At 41.4% G+C, this 12,364-nt stretch overlaps 1 protein-coding gene across 3 annotated transcripts in view; it reads left to right on the top strand.

Moving 5' to 3' along the window:
- The window catches only part of il1rapl2 (interleukin 1 receptor accessory protein-like 2), a 487,862-nt gene that overhangs the window by 446,327 nt on the left and 29,171 nt on the right, over positions 1-12,364 (top strand). For all 3 annotated transcript variants that reach the window (XM_085472988.1, XM_085472996.1, XM_085473006.1), the window contains exon 9: positions 5,864-6,009. In XM_085472988.1, the coding sequence (XP_085329114.1) occupies positions 5,864-6,009 (146 nt within the window). The remainder of the gene's footprint in view (positions 1-5,863; positions 6,010-12,364) is intronic.

Genomic DNA, 12,364 nt, shown 5'->3' on the forward strand with positions numbered 1-12,364 from the left:
CAGGAAAGCAAGGAGAAGCGGGGAGACACACAGAAAAGGGTGACGGGTTGGACTCAAACCCGAGCCTTTGCAGGAGTATACTTGATGATCAGGCAGAGTGCATGTGGTGATTTGAGATGGACAAAAGTTTCATTCAGTTCACACAGGTGGGGCTGTGGTGGTCTGTAGTTTTGCTTCTCCCTTCATTATATCTTTAAAATGATTTAAACTGACAAATATTTGGTTTGGTTTTCATCCTGCACTGTGACCTGGCCAATCATGGCCTCTTTAGATTATCACATCAGCTTATTAATTTTAGACATAATAAGCAGTCGTATGAGAAGCAAAAGCCTGTTTGGTTTTCTTTAAGCGCACTACTTAAACTCAGTTAATAGCAGGTTGGAAAGATTCTGGCAATAATTAATGTACCATCTACACTGTGTGTGTCACTGTTTTTCCCCTATTCAGGTTAATGCTGCTCCCTTTTGAGCAATACTTCTGCACCATCACGTTAAAGAAAAAGTGCAACGTAGTAATGTAATCTAAATGTTCAAACTGCAGCACGTGGGCATTAGTGTGGTTAACTGACACACTAAGAGCTGTAATCAAAGCTTTAATATTAGAAAGTAAAATGCTCACTTCTGCTCAAAGAGCCTTCACAGGTCATGTTATCAGCCGAGCACAGCAATACTGATATGAATGTTTATCTCCCCTAAAGGGAAATCCTCTTGCCCTCCTCCCTTCATGGGGGAGGTCACAGGTCAGAGTCAGCATAGCAACAGTGGCTCTGAAGCCAGGTGACCTTCAGTGTCTTGCTGGAGGACACTCCAGCAGCAGAGCTGTTTACCAATCCAAGAATGTATTTGTGACTGCTAATCCACCTCCTGCCCTCTGAAAATGTTCTCTCCCGGGAAAATGATGTTGTAGAGAGCAGCACGGTACATGAGTAGGAGTGTTTAAACTTGAAACTAATCATGCCCCATAGTATTAAATTAACCTTTGCCTGATGAGTTCTCAATCTTTCAGTCCAGTCCTCTGGCCACCTCTGATCCAATCATACTGCTATTCCAAGTTCCACAATCGCACTCCAGCAGGTCGACTCCCGCTGTGATGCCCATTAATCTGTCCACTTTAAGCTCCCTTCCCCACGTCCTGCAGCACTGGCCCGAGAACTTTGTCTATGTCTGTTTGCATAGTGTCAAACACAGTCTCGTAGCCTCTGTGATAATGGGAATACCTGTAATTACCAAGGCTTGCTCTCTTACTGATACACTCACACCCTGCAGCACCCAAGAGGATGTGATAAAGCTGCGAGTTTGTGGAGAAAAAACTCCTGCCAACAAGTGCCTCTCTTTGTGAAACCTTACTTCTTTTTCTGGAAAATGTAAATCCATAGTCTAAGTAGTTTAAGTATGTTGGGTTAAAATAGCAGGCGAGACAATATATATGAGCAGTATCATCAGTTTTACTCCAGCTGTTGGCTGAGCTCAGCTTCACCGCTGTCCAGCTTCTTCACGTTTCTGCAACTCTGCTATCACAGTCCGCAGCTCGTTCATGTGCAATGAATTGGTAATTACAGTATTTCCACTTGGGCCAGTGCTTGCTTCATATTTTCACTTGAAGGCAGCCCATATGTCTACTGATGCAGAGAGGCCTTCTTTTACCTGCTTGAAATTCACATCTGTTGTCCAGTCCAACTGCTGTCAAAGCCTCACTGCTTCACTGTTCACAACCTCATCATCAACCATTATTTTACCTTATATTTTCTTTGTCATGAAGCATGGTAGTTAGCCCGTTCTAGGTGCTAAAGTAGGAGGGAAGCAGGGTTTTTATGTTAAAAAGTTGAGGTCTGCATTGCAATTGGGAACACCTTGAAACAGAAAGGTTTATTGTATGCTTCCTGTCGGCAGTGACAAGTACAACGGTCTGAGGAGACAAAGCATCAATAATACAGAAACGAGTTGTTTGATCCACGATGGGTCCAGCTCGCAGCTTAGAAGACTGAATGATGTACTGCAAACATCTTGCTACTACATACTGTACAACAGGGTACCTTCAGAGGTCTGACCTGTGTTATCGCTACACTCCAGTGGAGAAGTTCAGGGAGGTACAGAAGGAGGAGAAGGGCACTGTTGACATGAAGTGAAGAGTTGTAGGATTGGAAACCTGGGAATCTGTTTGAGGAGGAGAGTAGTACCAGACTTTTGGGATAGTGGAAAAATAGGATAAGGCCACAAACAGACTGTCAAATATTGCCAGCCCATTCCTCTGGTGGATCTGCTATCAATAATATTCCATAGCTGACTTGATTTCTTGATTTATAAGCTGTGAGACCTTCTACTCTGGGCTTATTCCTTCTTGCAGCTACCTGGATTCAATTCTGCCCTAGGCCCTTTGCTGCATGTCATCCCACCCATCTATCCTTCTGGCTGTCCTCAGTATCTGTGTCAAAGAAAATGCTAAAAAACTACTAAAAAACACACACACACACACACACACACACACACACACATATATATATATATATATATATATATATATATATATATATATATATATATACATATATATATATATGCACGCACACAGTGCTGACCTTTGAGATACAGCTTGGGTCTGGGTGTATCTAAGGTATCAGTTTCAATAACAAAGACTGATTTATTGTTTAAAGAAAAGTGCAATTGTTGTGTTTTATTTTCAAATCAAAGTTGCACATCCATCAAAGCCTTCAGACATGAGCGGAGAAAGAGAAGAGCAGAGATGATAGATATGATAGAAGAGCACAGTGTGTGATTTTTGTTCGACTTTTGGGACCAGCGACGATGACCTTCTTAGATCTAAGTTCAGTTAAGCAAACTTGGCCTGATTCCATTTGGTGAGTCAGTTCATTTGGTTGAAGTGAGCTGTGTGGTCACATCCACAACAGCAGTCATCGCAAGGCACTTTATATTTGAGAGGGAACCCAGCTGATCAGACAACCAGCCCCATGAGCAAGCACTTCACATTGGCAGGGAGGAACAACTCCCTTTCAGCAAGAAGAGACCTGGGGAGGGGAAGCCATCTGCTGGGACTGGCTGTGGGTGATTGGAAAGCCACAACAAGAGATGCAGGCCTTGATATCATCAGAACAGCAACACAAGTGGAGGCAAAGATGATACAAATGATGAGCATGCACACAGTGCTGACCTTTGAGATACAGCTTGGCACATACATGTAGCTGAACTCAGAGAGGAAGGATACTTTGGCTGATGGTGTCACGTTCACCAAGATGTACAGATTATGAGGAGAAAAACTTGTGCTTTTAACAGTGACTTTTATTTTGAAATGTACCCATTTAATCACCGGAGGACAGAAAGAGGAGAAGGAAAGGAGATGTAGGATATAGATAGCTAATGGCTAGAAGGTGAGAAAAAGGGAGAGGAGTGATGTGTTTTAAACTAAGCATTTTAGCAAGTCTCATCTTTTGACAGCAACCCCTGATGCACTGTCCTAGGAGACTTCAAAGTGATGCACACACTGAAAATCTCTGACACGGAGCAAGGAAAAAAAAGACGTACATGCAGAGATGGTGGTAGTCATTTTGCTGTATGTCTTCCGGCACATTTGACATTTTGAGTCTCATAACCCTTTCTGTAATGTTATCCATCATTATTAACCTGCATTGAGACTTCACTGCTCTTTCTGTGCCTCTGGTGCCACGAGGGAAGAGGAAAGCATGAATATTTAGGAGGTTAGAAGTTCAATTCCCAATGGGAATGCCTGTGCTGAAAGTTTGCATGTCAATTTTCTTTGCATGCAGCCACTTGGATACAAGCCTCAAGTGACAGATACAGCGCATTTCTGTGGTGAATTACAAACAGAGCTGCAGGAAAATGACTACACAGTGTCTCATCGCTGCTTGTCATGGTTGGACTGTGCCAACTCCCATGTGGTTCAACCCCTGTGTGTATTACAATGTGGCCAGTCTGGATTACTGTACTGTACGCTGAGTCAATGCAGCACATACTGTACAGAAGAAGGATAACAAAATCCTGTGGACCATCTCGCCTGTTTCTGACAAGAGTGCTGATTCTGCACTGAAAACGCTCATTATTTCCAAAATCCTGCTGCCTGCTTGTGTGGTTGAACCAATTACTAGAGATCCAAACCAACCCACCCCAACCTGCAACTAAACCAAGACAGGCTAAACATCAACAATATTACTTTTAATTTATTTTTCATTTTTTTAAGTAATCTGATGCTTCATTGCGGTAAAATTTGTTTTCTACACTTAACGTTGTATTGTCTTTATTTTTCATATAAAAGAGCTCATAACACTCATGAAGTATAACTCGCCACATAGTGAAGATGTTCCTGGACTGTGATCACAGCTTAATGTAAAAATAATGACTTTTTAAAGACTTCTGGTGTCATTACCCATGTGAAACTTTGAAAGCTTGTTTAGGTGCGACTTAACACTTCTGGTGCTGTCCCAGTCCCAGATAATTTGCTCTGAGGTTCAATTACTCAAGTATTAAAAGCTGACTGAGGGTTCAGTTCACAGCATGTTTGTTACATAATTATCTTCCTCCTGAACCGCTGAAAGATTTCGTTAATAGATCTGCTGGGGCACGTAAAAATGTCAGTTTGATAAAATCCTCATTCATACAGTAATTGTTCAATCACAGCTTCCACAGTTTTCTAGGGTCTATGATTTAACAACTGGACAATCAAGCTTTGGGTTTTTCTACATCAAGAGGTGAAGAAGTGCACATGGACGCCAAAGCATCTGGAAGGGTCTTTGTTTGTTTGTTTGTTTGTTTTTGCTTTGTTTTCTTGTATTGACTTTCCAAAATATGATAAGCTATTTATGCACAACATGTTTATTTGATGTCAGCCATTAATGTGAGTAAGCCAGGATAATTAGTTTTCTGCTTTCAAGTCCAAGAATAAGCAGTCGTTAGCTACATGTTGTTTTGGGGGTTTTCCACATAACAACATTAGCTAGCTAATGAATCGCTAGATTCCTCACTCTGAATTTAGTGGTGACTCGAATAAAAGCTTCTGCTTCAAATTTTTGAGGATGCTGACTTTTTGATTTGCACCTTCTCCTTTCACCCTCTTTCCCGTCTTTTCCAACGACTCCAGCAGAAACATTAAACAGATATCAGCCAGCCAGTTCTTCTTAATGAGCTAACTCTACCACAATTGTGACTGTAAACGTCATAATGTCTTGGAATCAAAAGACAGGCATACCCACAATAACATACAACAGCTGTGAACAGAAATGAACAGAATAAATAAATGCAACAAATGCATAACGGTGTCAATTACATGAAACTAGCTTTTATTAAATAAATGTTCAAATGTACCCAGCCTATGTGGCTGAACCATCTGTGCCACTGCTCTGAATCTGCCACCTGAGCTAAGATCTCACTGGTTATGGCTGAACCTCACCAGGTTTAAAGGTGCACTCTGTGACCCTGACATCAGTTCAGTCTCCTCCTCCAGCCCCTCTTCCTCACAGCCTCACAGGCTTAAAAGGAGTATGACCTCACCATAAGGAGAGAGCTTTTTCCAGCTGTCGCCAGTGTTTTCCAGACATGGCTCCTTGCTTCTTCTGCCCTCATTTCTTTTCTTTTCGCTCTCTCTTTCTTTTAAAATCTGCCCTATATACTGTGCTCTATAGCGCCATGTTCCTTGTGCTTCTTCATCTTTAATGGAACAGATTAAGAGGCAAGGAGATTCTCTCATCTTTAAAATTTACATGTGTTTACTTCCCTCCTGATGCAATTTGCATAAGTAGAAATTCCAAGTTAAAGTCTTGAGTGTATTAGAGTAAATCACAATAAAAGATTTAATATCACTGCTTTGTGAATCCACTTCTCGCATGTTTCTTTTCCAGGGTGGTGAGGGAGCATTTAGGAGAGAAGGAAGTGCAGCTGTCCCTAACATTTGATGCCGTGGAGGACGGAGATTTGGCCAACTATACCTGTTACGTGGAGAACCACATAGGGAGGCGCAGCGGTAGCGCTATACTGCAAAAGAAAGGTAGAGCTTTCCCTTTTCTTCGCTCCTGATTTACTGGTTTCTGTTAAACTTGTTAGGCAAAAAAGAAATCGACAAATATTGGCCTCCAGTGTCTTTAAGAATGACAAATGATCACATGTGCATGCTGGTCCATTCACTATCAAAGCAAAAATGTGTTATCTATACAATCTGCTTCCTTCTATCAAACTATTAAAAAGTAACACAAATAATTACCTTGCATTATAAAACAACACAGTTTTTGTTATATGAAAGAGGACATAGGATGTTTGATGGTGACACGGACCGAGCGCTGAGCCACCAGAAACCAGCTTTCTGTCACAAAACACGTTACGATGCAGATGATTTTGTTGGTAACACCAAGATTTCTGAAGTAACATTAATGCTTCACAAAGGAGGACACAGACATCTTAGATGGTGCTTAGGATGGAACCTTGAGGCACCCAAAAATATGTTTTCGATTACAAAACATGCTGAGGAAACATAGATTCTATTGAATAGAACAAGTTTACCCAGAGTAAGGTTGTGGATTTTAAATGTATTTTAATATGAAGTCAGGTTAGTGAAGCAGCATTGAAGCAGAGTGCAACAATGAGCGAGGTAATCGAGTTCTGTCGTCTCATACATACCCATCAACTCATTGTTTGTTAGTTAACAGAAATGCAAAAACCTTTAACATTTCAGTCAGTGCTAAAATCTGACATTTCCTTCTCTGGGATGTTACATGTGACATTAGTAAACATGGTCACCCCTCCCTGAGCCTGGTTCTGCCAGTCTTCTTCCTGTTAAAAAGGGAGTTTTTTCTTCCCACCATCACTGAGTGCTTGCTCATAGGAGGTCGACCGAAATGAATTAAATTGATTGAAATAAATTTTCAAGCTGTTGGTAATATTTTCCATAATTACAGGAATGGGATGACATTGGCCTTAACTGTCAGTAAGAAAACAAACATGTCAGATTCTCTAAAGATCAGAAGATTTCATTAAGTGCATTTAATCCTTAAGCAATGTTTGTTTTAAATGACAGGTTTCTGAGGTGCATTCATTCAAAGAAGCATAATTTTTTGCTTCCACGTTAGTTTTACGTTGTTTTTTGTACTCTGGCTTGCTAAATATAAGACCATGTCTGCTCCAGTTACCTGGGACTATTCCAGTCTCTTGTTATGATTCTGTTAACAAGGAAAACCCATCCTGCTCAGTGTTTTCATTGGGTAATAAATATTTGTGGATGTGAACAGCTTCTGAGATAATTAAGATTTAAGCCCATGGCGCAGCCATGTTTTTGTCTGTAGAAACCCTCGTTGTGGTGAGACATATTTGAAATATGTCCATGGGCTCCCCCGTGTCACCTATTGTAGCCAACCTTTACATGGAGGAAGTGGAAAGGAAGGCTCTTGGCTCTTTCAAAGGAAGAGTACCCAGCCACTGGTACAGATATGTAGGCGACACCTGGGTCAAAATCAAGACACATGAAGTGGAATCTTTCACTGCGCACATTAACTCTGTGGATAAAAACATCAAGTTCACCAGGGAAGACACAAAGGACAACTGTTTGCCTTTCCTGGACTGCGCTGTGCACATTGAAGAGAACGGCAACCTCAACATTGAAGTTTACCAGAAGCCCAAACACACGGACCAGTACCTCCTCTTTGACTCCCATCACCCTCTAGAACACAAACTTGGAGTAATCAGGACCCTACACCACCGGGCAGAACATGTTCCCTCTAAGCCTGAAGGGAAAAAGAAGGAACACACACATGTAAAGGAAGCATTCAAAACATGCGGTTATCCTAATTGGGCGTTTATAAAGTCAGTTTTGAGATCCCTTCCCAGACGCCTTAACACCCACTCACATCCTGGGCCATCTGACCTCAGGAAATCACATGATAGGGTGGGGCCAGGTTTCACAATGAGCTCACCCGAAACCCTGGCTGATTGTGACCCACACCCGCTTTCACACCTTGGCTCATGTGATTAGGTAGAGGATCATCAGGGGGTCCTTTTGTCCCTCTTTGGGGGGGAAACTCCCACTGGGTTTAAATCTGGGACTCTCCACCATTTGACCTTAGAACTGAAGAAGCTTCTCGGATGAGAGGTGAAACGTCTTCAAGCAACTCAAAGAAGTCCAGACGCTTTTCTTTCCAAGCTCCTTAGACTACCCTACAATAATTAGGGATGGGTATTGATAAGATTTTAACGATTCCGATTCCATTTTCGATTCTGTTTAACGATTCGATTCCTTATCGATTCTCTTATCGATTCTTTTTTTTTAAAAAGGAGAACACTAAAGTCGATTAGCTTAGAACTGTGTTTTATATCTTCTCTTTGAACAAGATAGAAATTTAGGAGTAACATGGCCTTACAAACCCAACAGTGAGATCTTAAGAGATCCACAGCCTACGGCTCTTCAATGGGGTGTCACAGGGTCCCCAGGAAAAAAATGTATATGTAAAATAATAAAATAAATATTCTCCTGTAGCAATAACAAAGTTTAACATAAATTATTCTGTAGCAATTACACAAGAATATCCAGTAATGTCCTGCCTACAATTAAACACATTCACTTACCAAAGTGAAATCGGGGGCATCTGCTGTGGCAAATGGGTGCAAGCCTTTGACCACAAACTTAGTCACTGCTCGGTGACATTCGTCTATCCTGGCCTGAAAGGAGACGCTACCGGTAGACTGCAGCGAGAACTGCCAGCATCTGAGCCAGCCAGACTCTGTCTCTCTCATCATGGTTATCTAAATGCAACGCACAGTAATAGCAGGTTTTGTAATAAGGTAAATCGCGCTAACATAATATGCAATGCTAATTGATTAGTTACCTGCAGTATTAACGGGAGAGGACGTGGAAACGCTACCGCTGCTGCTGGGTTGAGCTTCGCTAGTCCGGAGCGGATCAAAAACACGACATTCGTTGAAAGCAATCGCGTGTTTTTTGAGCAAATGCTTTTGCATATTCGTAGTGTTTCCTCCCTTTGATGAAATCTCTACTTTGCAAGTATTGCACGTTGCCCTGTTGTCATCCTTTCTCATAAAGTGTAACCAAACTTTTGAGCGTTTGTGCCGCTCAGGCGCCGTGTTTCCTACTGGGTAAAAGACGCTACTCAACGTGATGACGTCATTCGGGGCGACTGGAATCGATAAGGGAATCGTTTTTAAAAGTGGCAAACGATTCCAAGGAATTGAAACAGTGGGAACCGGTTCTCAACAAGAACCGGTTTTCGATACCCATCCCTAACAATAATATACACAGAGAAAAACCCAACAATCATATGAGTAAGCCTGCAGTGTGAGAGCGAAGTGCTCTAATAGGGTGATATGGTACTACAAGGTCATTAAGATAAGATGGGGCCTGATTTTTTTAAGACCTTGTATGTGAGGAGCAGGATTTTGAATTCAATTCTGGATTTAACAGGAAGCCAATGAAGGGAAGCCAATACAGGAGAAACATCCCGCCTCTTTCTGGCGACAGAGGCCAAAGCCCAGAGAAAAAAAAAGGAAGAACCTAAAGAGACATTAAGACAGAATAGTAAAGCACCCCTGAAGGAGCAGATGAATTGTCTGTCTTACCCCAGCTATCAGCAGAAACTAGTTTCCCTGAATGCCCACTATATGAAACCAATGTATGTAATGCAAGAAAGCAAGGACAGGCAGAATTGGAGAAATGTGAAAAGAGATAAACAGGCAGGGAAACGCAGCGGGAGGCCGAACGGGGCAAGGAAATAGAGAATAGGGCCGAGGTAATAGATGCAGACAGAGAGATAAAGATTAGGAAGGTGAGGGGTGACTGAGAGGATTGGGAGAGATGAAGAGAGGAGAGACACACAGAGAGGGGGTGGACTAAAAACAGGCCTTTCTCTCTCCCCGTCTGACTCCTGCTGGATGCCTTGGGTGTTAAATCTATCTTACTATACTTAACTAGCACCCCAGGGACGGACACACACACACACACACACACACACACACACACACAGGATCACACAGACACACACCTCCAGAGGAGGTCAGAATGAGAACTGTAGGGCCCTCATCACTTAACACTGTAATTACCTACAGGAAGCTCTGTGTGTGTGTGTGTGTGTGTGTGTGTGTGTGTGTGTGTGTGTGTGTGTGTGTGTGTGTGTGTGTGTGTGTGTGTGTGTGCATATACAAAAAACGTATACACATATACTTTCCCCTCATGGGAGGCATTAAGTTGAATGGGATTGTTTTGTCAGTGTGTGTTCTCCCAACACACACACACACGGGCGTGTGCATCAGCACAGCATGAAACCTGAAGTAGGTGTATGTACATGTTGAAAGCGTTCTTATCAGCTCTGCCTACAGGAGCAACCGCACAAGCAGCTGCAAATGAAGTCGAGGTATTCGATATGTTGGCGTGCTCTGTTCCACAGCACGCTCACACCGTCTTGTCTGTTTGTTTTCTTTATTTCCTCTTTAACCCCTGGCTCCAAACAGTATGGCACAAAAAATGGTATGCAGCCATTTTTTGCACTTTCCACATCTTAGTTGTCCCAGAGCTCAAAACTCTTTCTTTCTCAGCTTCTCCTCGTTCAGAACTCCCGCTCTGTAATCATCTAGACTGAAAGAAAATGAACAAAAGATAACAGGTTTAACCTGGATTTAGCTCACTACGTACTTCAAGAAAGAAGCTTTTCCTTATAGCTCATCACCTGTTGGGAAGTTTTTAACTCGGGCTTTAAACCAGGTTTGTCAAAGTCATTTTACATCTCAGGCCACATGTAGTTTGATCTGAAGTGGGCTGGACCAGAGAAACTTACCTTTTACTGAAGTAGTTTACTTGCACATTTAATTCCTGGGATATCCTAATATAAGAAAAAGAAGTGAAATTTAAACAGCACTTCTTGCTTTTCTCTGCATTATAAAGAAAAGCTGCAGGTAATGAAAGAAATCTGTCAGCACAATTCTTTGGGCTTAAATTGTAAGAACTTAATGACCAGAATGTCTTTGTGAATACACAGAAAATATCCTGTTTTATTTATTTTACAGTGGAAACTATATATGCAAAAAGACATTTCTATAGCAGAGGGAAAAAAATGGACTTTTTCTGTCGTAAATTTTTTTATCTATTACTTCATTGGTTCATACAATATGAATTATTGTTGGGGAGGTTGTTATAACTAGGGCAAGTTATGAAATGTATGAAAATACAGTTAAAAGTCCTAAATTTATGTCCTCCTTCACATTTTCCGAAGATATCAAGTGGACCGGATTGTCTTTATTGGGCCACTTCTGTTCCCCGGGCCTTATGTTTGACTCCCCTGCTTTAGACAATGTCCCAAACAGCTAAAATAAGGTCTCAGTTCCTGACCTCCATCATCTCCTCTGTCATGATAGTTCTCCATATTTAATTGCAGAATGGTTATGAAGGTTATAACTGTTTAAATGAAACTGCGTGTCCGTGTGCCGCTCCATGATAAACGAGGACAGCACTGAAACCCGAGCAGCTGGCCTCAAAAGTAGCTGAGACTTGCTGTTTAACAATATGCGGAAATTAAGTCCGAGTCTCGGGGTTGACTTGTATAGCAATTAAACTAATAACCACTTCTGAGTAAAAAGAGTGTTTAAAAATGACCAGTGCCTTTCTTTGAGCAGACAGATCACTGCAGCGCTCTTTTTCTCGGTCTCTCGAAAACAACAACAACTATAGATTTGAGTTTATTTAAAACTCTGCGGCTCAGCTATTAACCACAACCAGAAACAGAGAACATTAGTCTATTTTCTGCTGCTCTGTGTTGGCTTCCTGTATGGTTTTGGGTTTATTTTGAGGATTTTCTCCTATATGCAAAACCCCCTACAGCAAAGCAACAGCATCCCTTGTTTACACTTCCATCTTTTAGGAAACCACAGTAAAGCTTTTTTTAACTTCTTGTACGCTCTGTTGCACTTTAAAAAAATGTTATTATTTATTGGGTTCATTCCACCTTTTAAAAAAAGAATTTAAATATGAGAACTCTGTTTGATTACATCCTCTCTCAGAGGTCTTTGAGGTCGAATTAGTTTTTAGCCCACTTTTATCAGTATTAATGTTGAGGTTTCTATTCTTTGGTAACGTCCTGCGTAGGGATGGGTATTGATAAGATTTTAACGATTCCGATTCCATTTTCGATTCTGTTTAACGATTCGATTCTTTATCGATTCTTTATCGATTCTTATTTTTTAAAAAGGAGAACACTAAAGTCGATTAGCTTAGAACTTTGTTTTATATCTTCTCTTTGAACAAGATAGAAATTTAGGAGTAACATGGCCTTACAAACCCAACAGTGAGATCTTAAGAGATCCACAGCCTACGGCTCTTCGATGGGGTGTCACAGGGTCCCCAGGAAAAAAAT

The sequence above is a fragment of the Copadichromis virginalis genome, linkage group LG2, assembly GCF_057382275.1.
Source record: "Copadichromis virginalis isolate Kocher_CV1m ecotype Utaka linkage group LG2, C_Virginalis_male_GT1.1, whole genome shotgun sequence".
Classification (NCBI taxonomy): Eukaryota; Metazoa; Chordata; class Actinopteri; order Cichliformes; family Cichlidae; genus Copadichromis; species Copadichromis virginalis.